The sequence below is a fragment of the Urtica dioica genome, chromosome 11, assembly GCF_054948205.1.
Source record: "Urtica dioica subsp. dioica isolate 48M chromosome 11, U.dioica_male_clone48M_v1_H2, whole genome shotgun sequence".
Classification (NCBI taxonomy): domain Eukaryota; kingdom Viridiplantae; phylum Streptophyta; class Magnoliopsida; order Rosales; family Urticaceae; genus Urtica; species Urtica dioica.
The window spans coordinates 7,514,682-7,537,246 of NC_142766.1; the positions used below are offsets into that span (position 1 = coordinate 7,514,682).

At 35.8% G+C, this 22,565-nt stretch overlaps 2 protein-coding genes across 2 annotated transcripts; both read right to left on the reverse strand.

Annotated features, from left to right (window-relative positions):
- Window positions 1-371: 371 nt before the first annotated feature.
- Window positions 372-3,832, reverse strand: LOC149380950 (protein RAE1-like). Its single transcript, XM_089602060.1, has 11 exons — window positions 3,727-3,832; window positions 3,225-3,311; window positions 2,971-3,048; window positions 2,683-2,876; window positions 2,278-2,419; window positions 2,001-2,081; window positions 1,800-1,928; window positions 1,505-1,582; window positions 998-1,069; window positions 741-821; window positions 372-631 (listed from the first exon to the last, which is right to left on the reverse strand). The coding sequence occupies exons 1-11, from the start codon at window positions 3,805-3,807 to the stop codon at window positions 578-580; spliced, it is 1,077 nt and encodes a 358-aa protein (XP_089458186.1). The 5' UTR covers window positions 3,808-3,832; the 3' UTR covers window positions 372-577.
- A 12,893-nt stretch (window positions 3,833-16,725) lies between these two features.
- On the reverse strand, window positions 16,726-20,942 carry LOC149380951 (protein RAE1). Its single transcript, XM_089602061.1, has 12 exons — window positions 20,749-20,942; window positions 20,498-20,570; window positions 20,109-20,195; window positions 19,827-19,904; window positions 19,545-19,738; window positions 18,897-19,038; window positions 18,556-18,636; window positions 18,345-18,473; window positions 18,041-18,118; window positions 17,463-17,534; window positions 17,115-17,195; window positions 16,726-17,012 (listed from the first exon to the last, which is right to left on the reverse strand). The coding sequence occupies exons 2-12, from the start codon at window positions 20,552-20,554 to the stop codon at window positions 16,959-16,961; spliced, it is 1,053 nt and encodes a 350-aa protein (XP_089458187.1). The 5' UTR covers window positions 20,555-20,570; window positions 20,749-20,942; the 3' UTR covers window positions 16,726-16,958.
- Between the last annotated feature and the right edge of the window lie 1,623 nt (window positions 20,943-22,565).

Below are 22,565 nucleotides of genomic sequence, written 5' to 3' on the forward strand. Positions count from 1 at the left end.
GGACTAAATCACTTAAAACGTTAGTATTGCAATCTAACCAACGTTCATTTAAATTTCAAGCATAACCACAAATGATGACGTGACTTTTTATTTAACAAATTACTATATTGACTTTTATTAAAATCGACTAAACACATGTAGTTAACGTTTTGATCGCAGCTAAATAATGCATTTTTAATACATGTTAACTTGATTTATTCCGTAATATTTTCTTTTATTTTTTGTAGTCTAATTAGTTGCGATATCAAGTTTTTTTAGTTAATTTCAATTAATTTTCGTTTATTTGGTTTATATGATTTACGTTACATAAGGTAATTAATTTCAATTTAAACCGGATGCCCAGTCTGTTTACAATTTCAGTTTGTTTGTGCAAACATAATAAATCACAACCATGACTGTAATAAAAGAAGAAATATATGTACTCAATAAAAGAATCTCAATGAATGTAGACGAGTAACAAAAACCAAGACCACCTATCAAACTAACACGGAACAACGAAATTCACAAGCGAAAACCGAAAGGAAAAAAATAGAGAGCCTAAAAACAACTTTCCTCACTAAGCAAGTCCTCAAAATTTTCATTGTCTTCCAGAAACTACTTTGTTTTGGGTCTTGGGTTTAACCTCTGAATCCTGGATCCACAATAAACAAAAAAAAAGGGTCAATAATCCTTGTTTTACTTGTACCAAAACTCTGATATAATACAGAATTTAGTGAGGCCAGTGTAAAGTGTATACAAACCTGTGGCAAGTGCAGGAAAATATGATTCTTTGCGTTGGCCGGGCTGTGATTCTCCGCACCCTTGCTCCAGTCGTAGCAGACCTGCGATAAACAAAGATTCTCGTTACCATCCTCTTTCAACTTTGGTTATTCCACTTCAAGACTCGTATAGTTTCATTTCAGGAAAACTTGACAAATGATAACTTTTGTATGCAATTCTTCTGACTGGTTTGTCCCAAATGAATGAATGGGAAGGTATAGTAAATGGAGTGACATACCGCGTAAGCGTATATGGAGCCATCATTGTTGAACGCACTGCATGGAATGGGTTGGTTGCATTTTGACATTGCCTGAAGAAAAGAAAGACATCATAGTTGTTAGATATAGTACTCATAAACTCGAACCCACCGGTACAGTCAGCTTCACATTAAATGGATATTTTGCAAACGAATGAATAAATGGGTGTTGATAGAATCAAAACCCGGGAAAAAGGATAATAGGCTCTCAGCACGGAGAGATACGTATCAGTACGGATTAATGCGAGGTGTAAAATATATGTCTAGGTACGCACGCAAGTCTGTATGTGTACCTTGTGAGACCCATGAAAAAACATCAGGAATTCGATTTACAGGAAGGAGGTATAGTTTCAGACAGATTGATCATTTTAATTTGATTCATTGATAAACCTTCGAAACTGATTTTAGAAAAACTGAGGGTCGAACCAGAACAGACGAGATAATTTCAACACTATGCAAAACCTGAAAGTGATTTATACTAAGAAATACCTTGAGTTTTTGTTTGCTGTTCTTGTCCCAGAAATTGATGACACCATCAGAGCCAGCTGTAGCAAAGGTGTGATGAACCTGAAATAAAAAGAGCCAATCATCATAAGAAACAATTTTCAAGGCGAAGCGACAGGTGGGGATTTTCTTTCTTGAAGTATAGACTTCATGAGCTATACCCAACGGAAAATTTCCAGATATTGTTAGATAATCCTCCATTTCATTTAAAAGTTGAGCATGGTTAAGATGTTCCACGACAAAGTACACAGCATGAAATCAGGGCAATGAAGAACCATACCGGGTGAAAGTTCAAAGAGTTGACAGAGAATATATCATTCCCATTTCTGTGGCATTTGAATGTAAAGTTTTTACTCAGCTGCGCATCTTCCAAGTGATGAACACCCACTCTTCCTTCAATGGAGCCAACCTAAAGAAAAGTATAGTTTCATTTGAAGACTTTATCTAAAAAATGAAAAAGAAAAATAGTAACAATGTTTACCAAGAACCCCTTCTGATCTGGGAAGGCAGCAACACATCTTGTCTGATACTTCAAGGGTGATGTAATTTGCTTGAGCACAGCCTGAAAATATGATCGAAAACCATTTTGTAACCATTTCAAACATAAACACTAAGTAATCGTGATATAATTAATTATTCCTAGTATAATGTTACCAGAGGAAAATTTGTAATGCAATATTTGTACTTGTAACAATACTCCATAAACTGATGACACACCATTTAAGTGTTATCGCCTACCGATATAAAAAAAAATATACCTGTGGGTTCTTCAAGTCAAAGACAACCAAATTCCTATCTGCAGTTGCAACAACCATCAGCGGATATCTCACTGATAGTGAATAGCATCGATCCGGGAGCTGCTGAATATGCACTGGATTTGATTGTCTTATATCCCAATACCTGAGAAGCAAAAAAGAATCATCCACTTCAACGAAAACAAATTTGTAACTTGAATATATATGTCTCAACAATTACTACACTATTGTCAAATAAGAATCGCCCACATTAAGTCACCATAAACCTATCCGGGGTTTAACTCTGTCATTAGTCAAAAGCTATGGTGACCATCGCAAATTAGTATCGCCATAAGCCATTTTCAATGTAACTAACGAAATACACCACCTGAAGAAGTTGCAGTACGACAAAGGAAAGAGAATATGTACCTCAAAGTCTTATCATAGCTTCCAGTGGCTAGAAGATTCATCTCGGGAATCCAAGCAAGCTCTTTGATGGGAGCGTCGTGCTTCGCAATAGTCACTGCCTGACCACCATACAGCAAAGGCCACATCTTTGCCTGCTTGTCACACCCTCCGGAAAAGACAGCTGTCCCATCGTCCTTCCACGCCGAGCACAAAACCTGAAGCAAAGCAAAACAAAACAAAACCGTTCAAATCCCAGAACCATAATAAAGAAATAAATGACATGTATGATAAAAAGTCATTTTTTTTTACCGGCTGATCGTGAGATATAGAAGCCTTGGACGTGCTTCTCAAGGTCTTCCCGTTTCTTGTTATTTCCCAGCATCTCACCTGCAGAACATAAGGCATCAACAACGATACAGATTCAGTGTGGAAAACATGATATCTTTTTCTTTTTCTTTTTATTTTTTGGGACCAGCACCAGATACAGTTGTAAGTAATCCGAATCACGAATACCTGTTTTATCCTGAAGAACATGGAAAAACATTAATACTAGCAGAACAAACCTTAGTATCCCATGACGTAGCGACCAGGTACTTTGCATTTGGACTAAAAGCAAGGCTCGAAATAGACTCGCTCGGAGGTTTACCCACCTGAAAAAGAAAAAGTATTTAATTGAATCGGATTAGAACCTTTTAAAACACAAAATCAAGATAAAGAACCTTGTACGTCAAGGTAAACACTCAACTCGAAAATGAAAAAAATAACAGAAGAACTGGTTTCATGAAAAACACAAAACCAAGAAGCGACAGCCTTGAATGCAAGATTCGAGTTTGAGAGTTGGAACAACAACGCATTAAAATCAAAGAATTCCGATTAAACGTTTGAAAGCCATTAATATTATTTACGCTCTAATTGCCAATAAATGAACGAATAGTTCCAAAAACAAAAAGAGGTACAAGAGCAAAAAAAAAAAACCAAAAAACTTATTCCCTAGCAAAAGCTTAAGCTTCATAGGACCCAAAATATAAAAAGGGAACAAGAAAATATTAGTTCGCCCACACATACCTCATAGGAGGAATTGGGATTAGATTGAGAGGGATTGTGATTAGATTTCCCAGCCGAATTAGTGGTCCCAAATAACCCCATTCTTGCGTCTCAACGAGCTGACACAGATATTAACAGTTGAAAGAATGAAAAAAATGGAGTGCAACAGAATCGAGGCAAAGGCTTGATGGAAGTAGAAGGAAACGGAAAATACAAATGCAGCGCTGTATATTTATAGTGATCGTGTTGCGTAGAACTCACGCTCAGTCGGAGGTTTGCCCGCGTACTTTTCACGCTTGCTCAATAGCTATAACTAGTAAGAAATGATTTCGAAATTCCAAACTTCCGAAATTCCTAAAATATTTATTTTACTTGTATTTTACACGATTTTGCTGCTTTTAGTTTTATATTTGCTAGCAAAGATTTGAAATGCAGTTTTCAACGCCGTTTCGAGCCTATTAATTTATGGAAAATCGTTATGCCGACGGAAAATCGAACGAAAAAAATGTGGAAAATGGCAACTGATATATGCCGTTTTTAAATGCCGTTTTCCATGGAAAATCGACACACCGATGAAAAACCGAACGAAAATAATGTTACACAATATAATAAAATATATAAATACATACATATATACATCTTTTAATTTTTAGCTTTGTAATTTACATGATATTTAAATTATAAACTATAATAATATCTAATATATAGACTTATATGTAATGGTATTTATGTTTCTTTTTCTAGTATATATATATACATTTTCATATTGAAATTTTCATTTAAATTATTTTATATAATATTGTATGGATGTATATGTGTATATAATCTTCTATTGATATGAGTCATGACAATTTTCAATGTCATGGCACCAATTTTCAATGTTACCCTCTCACAATATTGAATATTCACACAAAAATAAATTAAAAAAGAATAAAATAAAATAAAAGAACATGTATTCTTTTTAAACATATTGGTTAATTTATTCTATATATCCAAAGGAAAGAGATGTGTTCTGCGGAAGGAAAGAAATATCTTGAAAGGCTCAAATAGGCTAATAGCTGTGAATATTTAATCATTGGCTTTATTCTATTATTTAATTATGAGTTTTAAACATAAAAAAGAATAAAATAAAGTAAAAGACTCTCTCTCTCTCCTCTCTCCCTTGTCTCTCTCTTCGTCTCTATCCTCTCTCTTCTTTCATCTTCTTCTTCTTCTTCTTCTTCTTCTTCTTCTTCTTCTTTTCTCATGTTTCTTCACCACCATTTTTTTTACAAAATTTGAGTGTATAGCTTCAATCCGAAAACGACATAATATGGACAATCGGCGCGTCGTTTTCAGCGAAAATCGAATGACATAACATGGAAAAACGACTTGTATGAGTTCGTCGGCTGTTTTTCCGGCCAAAACGACATCGCCGGCGAAAATCGGAGAATTTCGGTGACATTTAAATCCATGATACTAGCCATGCCCTTGCATGCATTGTATACATTTTTACTTGGGTTCATTAGAAAAATAGCCAATTTAAACGTTTGATATTCCTAAATAGTCAACATTTAGTAAATATTAGATAAATAGTCAATTTCATATATTTACAAACGTAAATCTTAAGTAAATAACCACTGCCAAGCCACGTCATCATTTATGACTATTTACTTAAGATTTACCAAACATTGGCTATTTAGCAATATCAAATGTTTAAATTGGCTATTTTCCTCATTTTTTTAATTTGTATTATATTTACTATTATTTTATTTTGTGAGAGAATTTACAAATTATTATTTTATACATGGATTTTAAAATGTTAAAAATAATGTAAGAAATATAGTATTATAGCTATGAAAATTTAAATATATAATAAATATTGAAGCTAGTTTAGTTTTATTTTACATTTTAAGTTTTTATATGCATATATATATATATATATATATATATATATATATATATATATAATTTTATGGTATTATTTACTGCCTGAGTCCGTTTGATGATTTTGATTTTATTGGGAACTTTTATATGAATACCTTTTGGTATCTATATTCATGATAAGTTTTCTTATTTCAATTAATTGTTGGAGCTAATTTCATTGCACTATGCCAGCTAATTTATAAATTAGCAGCTCTTACTTTAAATCTGAAATTCATATTTACATTCATGTTGCCTTTTTTTTTTATTGGAGCGTAAAAATATTTTAATAATAAACATGGTGAAATAACTTTTAAAAAAAATTATTTCTGAAAAAAAAAATAGTGAAATTTGTTGTAACTAGCCAAGTTTGTCATTCTTATTGAGAGAATATCCCAAGTTTCATTTTATTAAGCAAATAACTCATATTTTCGGCTCAGACCATAACGTCTTTGGTAAATTCGCGAATAGGTTAATTTAATTAACCTACTGGAGTGAGTTAGGTTAATTAATTAACTTATTGGTTGAATATTAGTTTAGGTTCTGATTTTTTTGTGAGTAAAGTTAATTTTCTAAATGATTGAATTCGGAATTAGGTTAATTAATTGAATGCTTTGAATATCAATTGACTTAAGTTATGATTTTTGTAAATTTTTTGTGAATTTCAAATCATTCACGAATCAGTTAATTAATTAACCTAACTCACTCCAGTTGGTTAATTAAATTAACCGATTCGCAAATTTACAAAGTGTCTATCCTCAATCCCCTCCATCGTCGCCGATTTCCTCTCCGCCGGCGATTCCTCTCCCCCCGCCGATTTTCGAGTTAATCTGAGCCTAAATTTACTCAAAAAAAATTCAGAACCTAATCTAATTTTTTCAACCAATAAGTTATGTTATTAACCTAACTCACTCCAGTAGGTTAATTCAATTAACTTATCGCGAATTTAATGGGTTCTAGGGTTCGTTCCTGACAATCTCAACGCAGACCAAGTCAACCATGGCCAGAAAATCTCTAACGACGACGAAAAACTGAAACGGCTCAGCTCAGAAGACGTCGTCGCCTCCGTCACTGACTCCGACGTCGGCTCCGACGCCGACGCAGGAGTTCGTGAACCTCACGGAGTTCCTCAGCGTGGCCGGAGCGTTCAAGACGTTCCTCGGCCACCTGATCTCGACGAATGTCATCGAAACGGTACAGAATCAGGCCAACGACACGGAGGAGGGAGTGACGATCTTCATCCCGAAGGACTCGGCGTTCTCGTCGCAGAAGAATATGCTGGAGAGAGAGAGAGAGAGAGAGAGAGAGAGAGAGAGAGAGAGAGAGAGAGAGAGAGAGCGAGTTGTGTGAAAGAGTAATTTAGGTAGTTTAGATTAGTTGGGCTATTTTCTTAATTAAATGAAACTTTGGCTGTTCTCTTAATATTAGTAAGTTGATTTGGCTAGTTAGCAAAATAGCCCAAAAAAATATGCCTCAAGATATAGCACGGCATGTTGATGAAAAAAAAAAAAAAAAATTGTTTCTCAAGTACATATGCTTTCAAGTAACATTTATGTGACTTAAATCAAATTACGTATTATGCTATACTTACTTTTGTATAATTCTAAATACGACTCGATGCTGATTTTAAAGTATATATATTATTTAATTAAGGGTAAATCAAATGTCCCTTATAAATTGACATAACTCTCTAAATTTTCCCTTTATTGATGAACAAATGGAAGAAAAAAAAAATTTGTTTCTCAAGTACATATGCTTTCAAGTAACATTTATGCAACTTAAATCAAATTACGTATTATGCTATACTTACCTTTGTATAATTCTAAATACCACTCGATGCTAATTTTAAAGTATATATATTATTTGATTAAGGATAAATCAAGTGTCCCTTATAAATTCACATAACTCTCTCAATTTTCCCTTTATTGATGAACAAAAGGAAGAAAAAAAACATTGTTTCTCAAGTACATATGCTTTCAAGTAACATTTATGTGACTTAAATCAAATTACGTATTATGCTATACTTACTTTTGTATAATTCTAAATACGACTCGATGCTAATTTTGAAGTATATATATTATTTAATTAAGGGTAAATCAAGTGTCCCTTATAAATTCACATAACTCTCTCAATTTTCCCTTTATTGATGAACAAAATGGAAGGAAAAAAAATTTGTTTCTCAAGCACATATGCTTTCAAGTAACATTTATGTGACTTAAATCAAATTACGTATTATGCTATTTTTACTTTTGTACAATTCTAAATACGACTCGATTCTAATTTTGAAGTATATATATTATTTAATTAAGGGTAAATCAAGTGTCCCTTATAAATTCACATAACTCTCTCAATTTTCCCTTTAGTGATGAACAAAATGGAAGGAAAAAAAAAATTGTTTCTCAAGTACATATGCTTTCAAGTAACATTTATGTGACTTAAATCAAATTACGCATTATGCTATACTTACTTTTGTATAATTCTAAATACGACTCGATGCTAATTTTAAAATATATATATATATATATATATATTATTTAATTAAGGGTAAATCAAGTGTCCCTTATAAATGATTAAATTCACATAACTCTCTCAATTTTTATTTTTCCCTTTATCGTTTCAAATGTATCATTCAAACTCATTCAATCATCAAAAAAATCTCACTATATATGTTTGTAGTTAACTCAAAAAGTTTTTGTTTTCTATTTTTTAATTTTTGTAGTTGTACTGAAAAATTATTTTGCAGTTGTTTTCAAAAAGCTGTTTGGTACAGTTTTCAATTGTTGTTTTTGAAAAAATGAAAAGAGAAGATGAGGAGAAGGAGGAGGGAAGAGAAGAATTTTTTTTTTCAAAAACACATTTTATTTGTTTTCAGTTTTCTTTACTCTTTTACAAAACAACTTCAAAAAATTTTGAAATTTTTTTCCAAAATCTTAAACCAAACATAACTTTCACTTCTTGTTTTCAATTTTTTCCAGATCTGTCGGATTAATTGGGTTTATCTTGTGTTTGTACGTGTTTTGGTAAGTCTCCTTTTTGTACCAATGCGAGACGTAGTTCATTGGATCTTCATGCCTTTGCCAAATACATCTAATGGCATGCGATCATGGTATACCTACAACATAGTTTACATGTTACACGATAATAATTGAAAGGATTGTGTATACCTACAACGTAGATTCATACCTGACAAATCCCAACGTCTGCATGAACACGTGTGAGCAGCTACATCAACTTTGTACATTGTTCCATACATGTTTGAAACTTGGTACTCAGAATCTCCGGCCCAAAAAGCGATGTTTTCTGCACTGTGTACCTTGTTAGTTCCAAGTACTCGGAATATGCGTGGACCAATGTCTGATGTCCATTTGTCACCAGCAAGCCTATGCCTGCTGAACCGTTGCAGAAGGTACATTCGAATGCGCTCTAGCATTGACAAGATGGGTTTCTGCCTAGCCATCAGTATTGCCTTTGCCCCGTTGAAACTCTCGCATAAGTTGTTCAACAGAATTTCACACTTCGGAGTGGTCCTGAAATGACTCCTAGCCGAGTGAGAAGTGCCTTTGCTCATTAACCAATCATATGCTTCAGGGACTTTAGCTTTAATTATTTCCATTTCTGCTTCAAATTTTTGCACAGAGTATGCCATTGCTGCATGCATCATCTTTGTCTTCACACTCAAAAACTGTTTTTGAGATGAATATCAAACATGGTCCCTTTATTAGGTCCCACAGTAAAGGGAGAGTGATTAAAAAAAAAAAAAAAAAAAAAAAAAAAAACCACACACACACAATATAGTATACCACATTTCTCAACTCACGTTTAGGTAAGTAACAGAAATGGATAGATACAAGGTAAAACAAGAGTACTGTTATTGACAGGGCCCGAATTTGGATGATCCACACAATGTGTGACACGTGGAACAATTTTAAGCAGTTTTTGGTATTTATTGCTTTTGTTGGGGGTAATCGTGAGTTGTATCAAAAATCATTTCCCGTAAAACAATCCTCATAAATATGCCATTTTTCATTTCCAAAATCAAAGAACCTTCGCTCATTTATAGTAAGTGTCAAAATATGTAATTTATTTTATTGTATAGTTCTAGATTATTACGTGTAGCTGATAATATCTGATAGTTAGCAACAGATCAGTTATTTTAGGAATAGTTAGTAACTCCTACTTTATCTCCTATTCTTTAGATAGTGGTTATTTACTTATTGTATATAAAGCCTTATGGCCGATTAATAAAAGTTACGCTTCATATTTCATTCGAACTTTCATGGAATCAGAGTCTACCTTTCTTTAAAAAAAAAAAAAAAAAAAGGCTTCTTAATCCGATATTAGTTCCAAAAAATCTCTCGTCCCTGTTTCTGTCACCCCAGATGCGACTCATTCTTCGATGCAAGTTACAGTGCATCGTTTGAATGGTCGTAATTACTTGGAATGGTCACAATCTGTGAAGTTGGCCATCGACGGAAGAGGCAAATTGGGTTTTTTAACTGGTGAAACCAAAACACCCAAATCAGATGAAGCTACATACAAAAGTTGGCGTTCAGAGAATTCCCTGGTCACAGTGTGGCTGCTGAATTCCATGGAGGCCTCAATCGCCAAACCCCATATGTTCTTGAAGACTGCAAAGGAGGTGTGGGATTCTGTTCGTGAGACCTACTCCGACCTCGAGAATGCTTCTCAGATATTCGAGCTAAAGACCCAATTGTGGCAGTCGAAGCAAGGCCAGCGGGATGTTACCACCTACTATAACGAGATGGTGGCCTTATGGCAAGAGCTGGACCAATGCCACGAAGATGTGTGGGAAAGCACGAATGACTACAGCCGCCAACAAAAGCGTAAGAGAATGATCGCGTCTTCATGTTCCTCGCCGGAGTCAATCAGAGCCTCGATGAAGTCAAAGGCCGAATTCTCGGTCGCAGACCTCTCGCATCTATGCGTGAAGTCTTCTCTGAAGTTCGACTTGAAGAAAGCCGGCGCAAGATCATGCACAACCATCCTGCTGAGAACAACCACAACAGCAGCGCTTTGATGAGTCACAACCACGACTCGAGTGGAGACAAGAAGAAGAAGCCGTGGTGCGATTTTTGTAAGAAGCTCTAGCATACCCGGGATACTTGCTGGAAGATCCACGGAAAACCACCAGGCTGGAAACCAAAGGCTGAACGGTCACTCCATATCATTGCTGAGACATCTCAAGAGAAACAAATCAACCCGGGGGCAGCCACGATCACTCAAGAACAAATTGAGCAGCTCCTAAAGCTACTTCACACATCAAAACCCGGTGAAAATCCTTCTTGCTCTTTCGTCCAAAATGGTAACATTAGTTCTGCGTCTTCGTCTTCCTTTAATTGTTCCCAAACTAAACCTACCTGGATAATAGATTCAGGTGCATCTGACCATATGAAAAATTGTTCAAACCCGTTTTTCTCCTATAAGCCATCTGCATGAAATAAAAAGGTTAGAGTTGATGATGGATCCTACTCAGCCATAGCTGGTGTTGGTGATATCAAAATCTCTCCTTCAGTAACCCTGTCCAAAGTGCTTCATGTTCCTAAATTATCTTGCAATCTGATGTCAGTTAGTAAAATCACCAAAGACCTCGACTGTATAGCTAAATTTTCATCCTCTCATTGTGAATTACAGGAACCGGTCTCGGGGAGGACGATTGGCAGTGCTAAAGAAAGTGATGGTCTCTACTTTTTCGACGAGGGGTTTGCATCCAATAAAGAAGCTCAAGGGGATTGCTGCATGCAAACGTCTTCTGTCTTCAATAGTAATGATTAAATTTATTTATGGCATTTTAGGCTAGGACATCCAAGTTTTCATTATTTGACAAAACTTTTTCCCAAGTTATTTCAAAATAAAAATCCCTCTTTGTTTAAATGTGAAATTTGTGCTCTTGCTAAACATCATCGATCCACTTATGCTCCTAGACAATATCAACCATCTAAAGCATTTGCAATAATTCACACCGATATTTGGGGTCCTTCTCGTGTCACAACTTGCTATGGTAAAAGGTGGTTTATTACCTTAATTGACGATCACACTAGAGTCTGTTGGGTGTATTTAATGAAAGAAAAAGCTGAAGTTGAACAAATTTTCAAAAATTTCTATCACATGATCCAAACACAATTTGATACTAAAATACAAGTCATAAGAAGTGATAATGGTAGGGAATATTTTTCTAAAATTCTAGGACAGTTTTTCAGAGAAAAAGGAATAGTTCAACAAAGCTCATGTACTGATACCCCACAACAAAACGGTAGAGCCGAAAGAAAAAATAGGCACCTTTTAGAAGTGACTTGTGCTCTTATGTTTTCAACGAATGTGCCAAAATATTTATGGGGCTATGCTCTTTTACATGCAACCTATCTGATAAACAGGATGCCTTCCAAGGTGTTAAAATTTGCAACACCAATTCAGATTCTTCAAAAAGAATTTCCTAAATCTAGGATAATAAATTCCATGTCTACAAAAATATTTGTTTGCACGGTTTTTATTCAAAATCCTGATAGGAATGCAAGAAAGCTAGAACCGAAGTCTAGAAAATGTGTCTATGTAGGAATAGCACCGAATCAAAAAGGATATAAATGTCCAACAACAAAAAAGCTTTTCGTAACCATGGACACACAATTTTTTGAGCATCAACCTTTTTTCGAAAAACAAGTTCAGAGTGAGTCTTCAATGAGAGAAACAAATCTGAATTTGCAGAATCCTCACCAAAACTTAGAAAATCTGGCTCATGATTTTGATAATTCTGTTGTGATTTCCACACGTGACTTCCTTGGAGCTGAAGAAGGTATGATAGGATGAGATATAATAGAAGAAAATAAAAAAGAACTTGGACAGACTAGTGGTCAAAATCAAATGGAAATTGAACCAGAAATTGAATTAGTTTGTGGTCAGAGTAAAAATCTTGAGCATAGTCAGGCTTCTTCTGAAGTTGATTTACAAAATAAAATTCATCGTTACTATTGAAGACACAACACGTTTGCAATCCGCAAAACACTTTGGGAAGAATTATCAGAGGCAAACCACTCGTCAAGAAGCAGAGATCAACACTTTGACAGGCTGCCAAGAGACCGAACCGAGTCCGGAAGAACCTGTTGGTAAGCACCCTGATCCCAAACTTCCAGATTCTGACCTTCTTATTGCACTTAAAAAAAAGAAAAACGACTGTGTCAAATATCCCATGCAGGGCCGGCCCAAACTCACCGGGGGCTCTAGGCGATTCAATATTTTTGTGCCCTATAATACTAATTAAAATTTAAATTTTCAAGGAAAAAAATGTAAATTTTTTAGAAAATGGGCCAAAAGTGTAAATTTTTAGGATAAAAATGTAAATTTTCTTAAAAATAGGCAAAAAGTGTAAATTTTTTGGCCCATTCACATATGGGGCCCTAGGCCTTGGCCTAGCCTGCCTTAGCCCAAGGCCGGCAGTGATCCCATGTCTACTTTATGTCTCTAGAAAATCTCTCACGCTCATTTGCAGCCTTAACCACCAATGTCACCAAAGTCCAAATCCCAAATAGTATACATGAAGCTCTAGGTGTTCCTGAGTGGAGAAAAGTTGTCCTCGAGGAGATGAGTGCCCTTGAGAAGAATCGGACATGGAGGATTGAAGACTTACCAAAAGGAAAGCCAACAGTGGGATGTCGATGGGTATTTACACCAAAGTTTAATGCCCATGGATCTCTTGCGCGGCATAAAGCTCGTTTAGTGGCCAAAGGGTTCACACAAACATATGGCATTGACTACACTGAAACGTTTGCCCCAGTTGCGAAAATCAACACCGTGCGTATCCTAATATCGATCGCAGCTAATCTTGACTGGCCCCTCAACCAACTTGACGTGAAGAACGCTTTCCTAAATGGTAATTTGGAGGAGGAAGTCTACATGCTTCCACCACCTGGATTTGAAGAAAACTTTGGGTCGAAAGTGTGCAAACTAGAGAAGGCGTTGTACGGCCTGAAGCAGTCTCCTCGAGCATGGTTTGACAGATTCACTCAAGTGGTAAAGCAACAAGGTTATACTCAAACTCATGCTGATCATAGATTGTTCACTAGATTCTCAAATGGGAAGATAGCTGTTTTAATTGTCTATGTGGATGACATATTAATTACTGGAGATGATAAAAAAGAATTAGCACGGCTAAAGAACAGGTTATCTCGTGAGTTTGAGATCAAGGACTTGGGAGAGATGAAATACTTCCTTGCTATGGAAGTAGCCCGGTCGAAGAAAGGGATTGTAGTTTCTCAACAGAAATATATGTCCAAGATTTACTCGCAGATTCCGGCATGAGTGGTTGTCGACCAGCGGATACTCCAATTGATGCCAACAAAAAGCTGGGCGATGTCACCGAAGGTACTCTGGTTGATGTGCAGCAGTATTAAAGGCTTGTTGGTCGCTTAATTTATTTGTCTCATACTCGCCCCGATATCGCATTCGCCTTCAGCATGGTGAGTCAGTTCATGCACAAACCATTTGAAGTACATCTTGAAGCTACCCATAGAATACTCCGTTACTTGAAGGGCTGCCCTGGACAAGGCCTGCTGTTCAGGAAAGGAGAAAACCGATCTGTTGAAGTATTCACTGATGCTGATTGGGCTGGATCAAGGACAAATAGAAGGTCCACATCAGGGTACTGCACATACGTGTGGGGAAATCTTGTGACATGGCGCAGCAAAAAAAGCAAAGTGTGGTATCGAGGAGCTCGGCCGAAGCTGAATACAGAGCAATGGCGAATGGTGTCTGCGAGGTCTTGTGGATCAGACGAGTGCTCAGCGAATTACAGGTCGAAAATAGATCACCAATGAAGCTCTTCTGCAACAACAAGGCTGCGATCAGCATCGCTCACAACCTGGTACAGCATGACCGGACTAAGCACATCGAGGAGGATCGACATTTCATCAAAGAAAACATTGAGGCTGGAGTAATCTGTATTCCGTTTGTTCCCTCCAAGGATCAAACCGCGGATATTCTAACCAAAGGGTTATTTAAACCCACCTTTGATTTTCTTGTAAGCAAGTTGGGCATGTATAATATATATACACCAACTTGAGGGGGAGTGTCAAAATATGTAATTTATTTTATTGTACTGTTCTAGATTAATACGTGTAGCTGATAATATCTGATAGTTAGCAACAGATCAGTTATTTTAGGAATAGTTAGTAACTCCTACTTTATCTCCTATTCTTTAGATAGTGGCTACTTACTCATTGTATATAAAGCCTTATGGCCGATTAATAAAAGTTACGCTTCATATTTCATTCGAACTTTTAGTAAGTAATATATATACATACTGTTGTGTGAGATTTTTCCCCATCCAAAAAACATCAAGGCCCAACTCAAGCAAGGATGCATGGCGACCCCGACCCAAAGAGTAGAGTCCGGGATTATGATAAGTCGAGCTCACCCCTGAGGGGACCTCCTATCTTAGCGTCCAGGCTCGACTTCCAGTCAGGCTTGACCTCCAGGCCAGGCTCGACCTCCAGTCAGGCTCGACCTCCGGGCAGGCTCGACCTCCAGGAAGGCTCGACCTCCGGGCCAGGCTCGACCTCCGGGCAGGCTCGACCTCCAGGAAGGCTCGACCTCCGGGCCAGGCTCGACCTCCAGGCAGACTCGATCTCCAGGCCAGGCTCGACCTCCAGCCAGGCTCGGCCTCCAGTCAGGCTCGACCTCCAGCCAGGCTCGACCTCTACCTCATGTCTGAAGGGGGAGCCCGAGTAGATGACGGTTTTACCCCAACCCATCATCACATCTCTATAAATACCTCCATTTTTCCCATTTGGAGGTAAGTTTTCTCACACTTACAAAACATCTGCTTCTTTCTCATCAGAGCTTCTCTCTCTAGAACTTTGAAGCACGACACCTAGACTAATGTTGAGCGTCGGAGTGCCCGCCGGAGGAAACCCCTCCGCGGTCCTTTAGCTCACGTTTCTCTCTTTTCTTAGGTGACGAGTCGTCGGAAATCCTTTTCCGGCACGGCGGAGGTACACGTGTTGGGACAACTTCTCCGTTCGACCACCGCGCGGTCATAGGGTCCGGCCCTAGACCGAACCGCGGACCGGTTTTCGTGTTGATCCATTTTCAGGCATTAACACATACAAATTTCATTTTGTAAACCTAAAAAATAAAGAAATATCAAGAGCACATCTCATAGTTGCAAAATATTTAAAACTGTATTTTTTATTAAAATTCTGGAAAAAAAAAAAGAAAAAAAAAACTCTATCAGCCCATTTTTCCATCTTAAATCATCGTATTTCATCGAAAATCATCTTAAATCTTCAAATTTCATCTTAAATCATCGTAAATAGCTATGAATTTAATAGGATCTCATCGTAAATCATCATATTTCATCAGAAAAAATCTCAAATTCAAAATCTTAATTTTTTCAAAACCGATTCAAATCATCTAATAATCACTCTAATCATTATTAAAACTATCCTTCAGCAATTCAAATACGAAATAAAGATGAAAATCTTACTTTTTGGGTCAATTTGAGCGTCGGAATTTCACATCCGAAAGAAAGAGAATACTATTTTGAATGGAAATGAGGGAGATAGTGAAAGAGGGAAAAATGGGCTGAAAGAACATCTTTTTCGATTTTGAGTCAAAAATCCAATTTTAGATATTTTGTAACTATGATGTCCAACCTCGATATTTCTCTATTTTTTAGGTCCACAAAATAAAATTTATCTTTATATATTATACTAATTAGCAATTCGAAACCAATTAATTAGATAAATGAACAAGGTTTAAAATTTCTTAGTAATTTTTTTTCGGATTTTTAATTTTTTTCAGCAAAATAACAAGGTTGCGAATAAAATAGAGAATTATTGACACATCCTAATTGTGAATTTTATTGGAGAAATTACAGTGACTAAGTCATATTAAATGTTGCAATTACAAAGTTGCCAAGTTATAAGATTTTTGAAGTTAGTTAATTTTGATGACGTGAGAATCAAACCAAATATTTGGTAAAAATTTTATTATCTCGTTCCATGTTTTTTAGCAACATTTATTATCTCTCTAGATCGACTTTTGCAGATTACAGCCACTTCGAAGTTCTAATTAATTTATTAAGTGAACGTATTAATGTGCATAATCTCTATAAGCTCATTCCTATTAATTTGGGAAAAAAAGTTAACTAATTAATATTAATTGAATCCACCAGGAATATGTAACTAACACTATAGTACTGGCACACGAAAATTAACTAAATCTATGGTGGTTGCACACGAAACAACATGGTTCACAATGGACGCAAAGCAAAAGCTAAAAATAAATAAATAAATCATTATTGAAGCTGACAACTTTCTCCACGGAATAATTAATAAGTGTTATTTTCTTCCAGTGCCTGTATTGTTTCGGGGCTTGCCTTTAACCTCCGAATCCTGGATCCAAAACAAACGAAAAAAGGTCAACGATCCTAGTTACACCCAAAACTTTGATATAATACATAATTTGGTGAGTCCAGTGTAAAAGTGTATACAAACCTGTGGCAAGTGCAGGAAAATATGGTTCTTTGCGGTAGCCGGATTGTGATTCTCAGCACCCTTGCTCCAGTCGTAGCAGACCTGCCGTAAACAAAGATTCACATTGCCAATTACTGTTTATCCCACTTCTAGACTCATGTACTTGTAACATAATGAAATCTAAATACTAGTTCAGCTCAGGAAAACTCGACATTAACAAATTTACATGCAATTCCTGACAGGTCGCAACTAGCATCATGTTGTGACTTTTAATTAAGATGACACACGGATAGAAAAGAAAAAGGATACAGTTTTTCTTCCCCAAAGCCACAGAAAATATTGAAAGATATAGTAAAAGGAGTGACATACCGCGTAAGCGTATATGGATCCATCGTTGTTGAACGCACTGCATGGAATGGGTTGGTTGCATCTTGACATTGCCTGAAGAAAATAAAGACATCATAGTTGTTAGATATAGTTCTCATAAACTCGAACCCACCGGTACAGTTAGCTTCACATTAAATGGACATTTTGCAAATGAATGAATAAATGGGTCTTGATAGAATCAAAACCCGGGAAAAACGGATAATAGGCTCTCGGCATGGAGAATACAGTACGGAACAATACAATACATATACCCACACGCGCGTCCCTATATGTATAAGGTGTGAGACCCATGATAAAAGAATGTAGATTACATTACATCCAATTGATACGCAGCACAAAAGTTCAAGGAAAAACGTAAAACGGAAATAATGTTAATAAATCCACTAAGGAATCTGATTCGCGGGAAGAGATAAAATGGAAGTAAAGTTATAGACAGAACTATCATGTTTGGTTGATTAGTCGATAAACCTTCAGAACTGATTTTAGAAAACCTGAGGGCCAAGAGAACCAGAACAGAATAGAACTTTCAACACTAGGCAAAAGAGGATATCAAGATATACCTTGAGTCTCTGTTTGCTGTCTTTGTCCCAGAAATTAAAGGCACCATCAGAGCCAGCAGTTGCAAAGGTGTGATGCACCTGGAATAAAGAAACCAATCATCGTAAGAAAACAATCACGTCAGTGAAGCATGAGATATACCAATGCAAACTATATTTCCGCAGAGATTATTAGATAATCTCCGAATTCACGTATAACTTGTAACATTATATTTTCTTTTATACTTTATGTAAAACTTGAACAGGGCTATGATGACTTGTCTTAATAAAGTTTAGAACTTGAAATCATGCCAAGAAAGAATCATACCGGATGAAAGTTCAAAGAGTTGACAGAGAATATATCATTCCCATCTCTGTGGCATTTGAATGTAAAGTTTTTACTCTGTTGCGCATCATCCAAGTGATGCACACCCACTCTTCCTTCAATGGAGCCAACCTAAACGAAAGTAGAGTTTCATTTGAAGGCTTGTTCTTAAAAATGGAAAAGAAAAAACAAATAGTAAAGGAACAATGTTTACCAAAAATCCCTGCTGATCTGGGAAGGCAGCAACACATCTTGTCTGATACTTCAAGGGTGATGTAATTCGTTTAAACTCAGCCTGAAAATATGAACAAAAATAATTTTGTAACCACTTCATACATAACACCAATGTTTTATACATTAATCCAAGTAATCGTGAAATAATCATCCTTAATCAATTATTTCCATAGAAAAAATGGTATGGCAACATTTGTACTTATTCGGGGAAAAAGCTTAGTAACAATAATTGATTACTCATCATTTAATTGGTATCCCGCAGATACTAGAAAGAAAAATTGAGTTAGAAAGTCCAATGATTAAATGAATGAGAAGGCATACCTGTGGGTTCTGCAAGTTAAAGACTACCAAATTCCTATCCGCAGTTGCAACAACCATCAGCGGATATCTCACTGATAGTGAATAGCATCGATCCGGGAGCTGCTGGGTGTGTACTGGATTTGATTGTCGTGTATCCCAATACCTGTGAAGCAAAAAGAATCATCCACTTAGATTTAAACAATTTTATAACCACAGTCCCACGGAAACAGAAAGGGATGACAGAAATGGGAACATGCACATAAGTTGAACCTAATGACAATGCTTATAAGTTCTAAGCCTGAATATTTGTCTCTCAACAATTACTACAATATTGTCAGGTGAGAATCGTCGGCACTAAGTTACCTTAAACCTATCAGGGGTTTGATTCTGTTTTTAGTCAAAATCAGTTATGATCACCATTAAAAAATAATATCGCCATCAGTCATTTTCCTATACTAAATGTACAAAACCGAATTCACTGCCTGCCTCAGAGTAAAAGGTGTAATAGTTTCTCCACAAAAAAAAAAAAAAAAACATGCTGTGGTTTGAACAGTATGCCCAAATAAGAACCACTGCATACGATGAGTTTAACATGGGAAGTTTAGTTCTGCTACTGAAAACTAAAGATATATGACAAATGACATCTTCGATTGGAAATCAAATATGTACCTCAGAGTCTTATCATAACTTCCAGTGGCCAAGAGATTCATCTCGGGAATCCAAGCAAGCTCTTTGATGGGAGCGTCATGCATTGCAACGGTTACTGCCTGACCACCAGACAGCAAAGGCCACATCTTTGCCTGCTTGTCACACCCTCCAGAAAATACAGTTGTTCCGTCATCCTTCCACGCCGAGCACAAAACCTGAAACAAAGCAAAACAAAAACGAAACCGTTCAAATCCCAGAACCACACAAAAGAAGAAAACGTGTGATGGAAATTATTTCTTTTACCGGCTGATCATGAGTTATTGAAGCCTTGGGCGTGCTTCCCAAGACACTACCGTTTCGCATAATCTCCCAACATCTCACCTACAACAGCACGAGTCATACAAAGTGGAACAAAATAAGGCTTCCAACAATAATAACATGAATACACCAAACTCAGTTTGAAAAACATAATATATCCTTATGTTTTTAATACTTTTTGGGACCAGATACAGTTAAAGTAATCCATATAAGTACCACCATTGTGCTGAAGAACACGGAATAACATAAGATAAGATAAGAACAAACCTGATTATCCCAGGATGTAGCGACCAGGTGATTTGCCTTTGGACTAAAAGCAAGGCTTGAAATAGAATCACTCGGAGGTTGACCCACCTAAACCAGAAGAAGAAAATGAAAAATAACAATATTCCGGTTTGGACTTGAAAGGCTACTATAAACTCTCCGAAAGCCATTAATTTATTCTAAGCTCTATTTGCCACAACATGAACCGATTCATGTTCAACAGTAAATCATAAAACTAAAAGAGGTACAAGACCATGAAAAATCTCCAACTTCAGCTTCATTCTCAGTCTAACAAGCCCTAGAAATCAAATAATGTAATTAAGAGGCAACAAATAATATCCCAGTTCACCCACACATTAAAATCGCTAAAATTGTATAACAAATTAAACTACCTCGTATGAATTATTGGGATTAGGATTCCCAACTGAACTGGCTCCAAATGTCGCCATCCTTGCGTACCAAGCTCTATGCAACAAAAAGACACAGAAATAAACAGCGAAATTAATCAAATATGGTGCATAAGAAGCAAGAAGATGAATTTGTTCGAACCAGTCACGAGAGAGAAAATAAAAAATAATTATGCTAATAACTGTAAAACGGAAGAAAAAAAAAAACCACAGAAGAAGTCCGAAAGAAATTGGACCTTGTAGCAGAGAATTTAGATGGAAGCGGAGTAGCGGAAGTGGAGACTCTCGCTCAAGAATGGATTCTGTTAACGGAGATGAGTTCAGGCTTTTGGTTTCAGGGGTTTTGTATTTATAGTGGCCTTGTCGGAGACTAGGGAGGTTTCTCGGCGTTCTTTTCACGCAGTTTAAGGAAATCAAAACGCTATTTCGCAATAAATAAAAGGGAAAATAACACATTTATATACCTGTGTGTGTTTTAGTGAAATGTCGAGTTTAACCCTCGGTTTTTAAAAATATCGAGTTCATACCCTCTGTTTAACTAAAATGACAAAATTATACCATCTGTTAACTAAAATGACGAAATTATACCCTGAAATAGACAACAGTGTCACAAATATTCTTTTTATTGATTTTTCATTGACGTTGATTATACCCTCTGTAATTTATTTAAAAACTAAAAAATAAACAACAGTCTCTTAATCGTGAAGAACACAAAAAGAGGCAAGGGGTAAACATCGATAGTTGATAGTCATCAAAATCGCATATTCGAACAGAGAATCCAAGATTTAGAGTTACAATTCGAACACGGAATGAAGTCATTTCTTAGGCGGTATGAATTTTATTATTTAATTTCAATTTAAGGCTATTTTTATTTCAAAATTGAGAATTTGGAAATTAGGGTACTGATTTAGATTTGATTCGGTTTTTCTTATATAAGAGTTAATATCAATGAAATTGAGATTTGTGACGCTGTTATTCATTTCAGGGATTAATTTCGTCATTTTAGTTAAACAGAGGGTATGAACTCGACATTTTTGAAAACTGAGGGTTAAACTCGACATTTCACTAAAACACATGGTATAAATGTGTTATTTTCCCTAAATAAAAAACTAAAGACATAATAGTCCTTATAAACTAATTGATTTACAAAGATAAATTTATGTGTTTTAACTTGTTATTATAAAATTTGTTAATTTTCTTTTATTATACTCATTCTCTCTCAGTTCTCCGTCCTCGTCATGACCGAGGATTGAAATGCCGACGATCGATTTCGTATCGATGACCTCAAAAAACGAAAATTGTGGTGGCCGATGGAAATTACGACGGAAAAAATATGAAAGTTTGCTTAAAAAATGCCGACAGAAATTGCGGTGCCGACGAAAATTTCGATAAAACACGGAAATGCCGACGGAAATAATGTTACATAATTCTTAATATAACAAATAATTAGTTTCAAACACACACATAATAAGTTTAAACTCCAAATTCAAGTCTCTAACACACGTAATAATTTCACACATCATAAAATAATAATAAAAAAAAAACATAAAGAAAAGGTCCAAAACACTTAATAGGTTCAAAAAAAAAATTCAAAACACATATTAAGTTCAACATAGATAAAAAAGACTCAATAATAGGTTGAGCGGCGGTGGGGTTGATATTAACCCCCGGTTCATGCTTTGAAATCACAGTAGTAAATAAATTCGGATTCTATCAAAACAACAAGAAATTCTAACTTTAAAATCTAAATCTCAAACATGAATTAAATTCGGGTTATATAAAAAAAAAATAATAAATTCTAACTTTAAAATCTAAGTTTCAAATATCAAATAAATTTGGATTCTATTAAAAAAAATTGAGAAAAACATATGTGAACCACACAACATAAATACACATCTTCCATTCAGCAAGATTTTTCCAAAAAAATCAAAACGATTCGATTTCATCACGAACTCAAACTGTCGGCACAAAACAGTGTGAATAACACAGGAATTTCGGCGACATTCTTAAGAAATGATGGAAATATTGTTGATTTTGCACAAAAGGCGTGGAA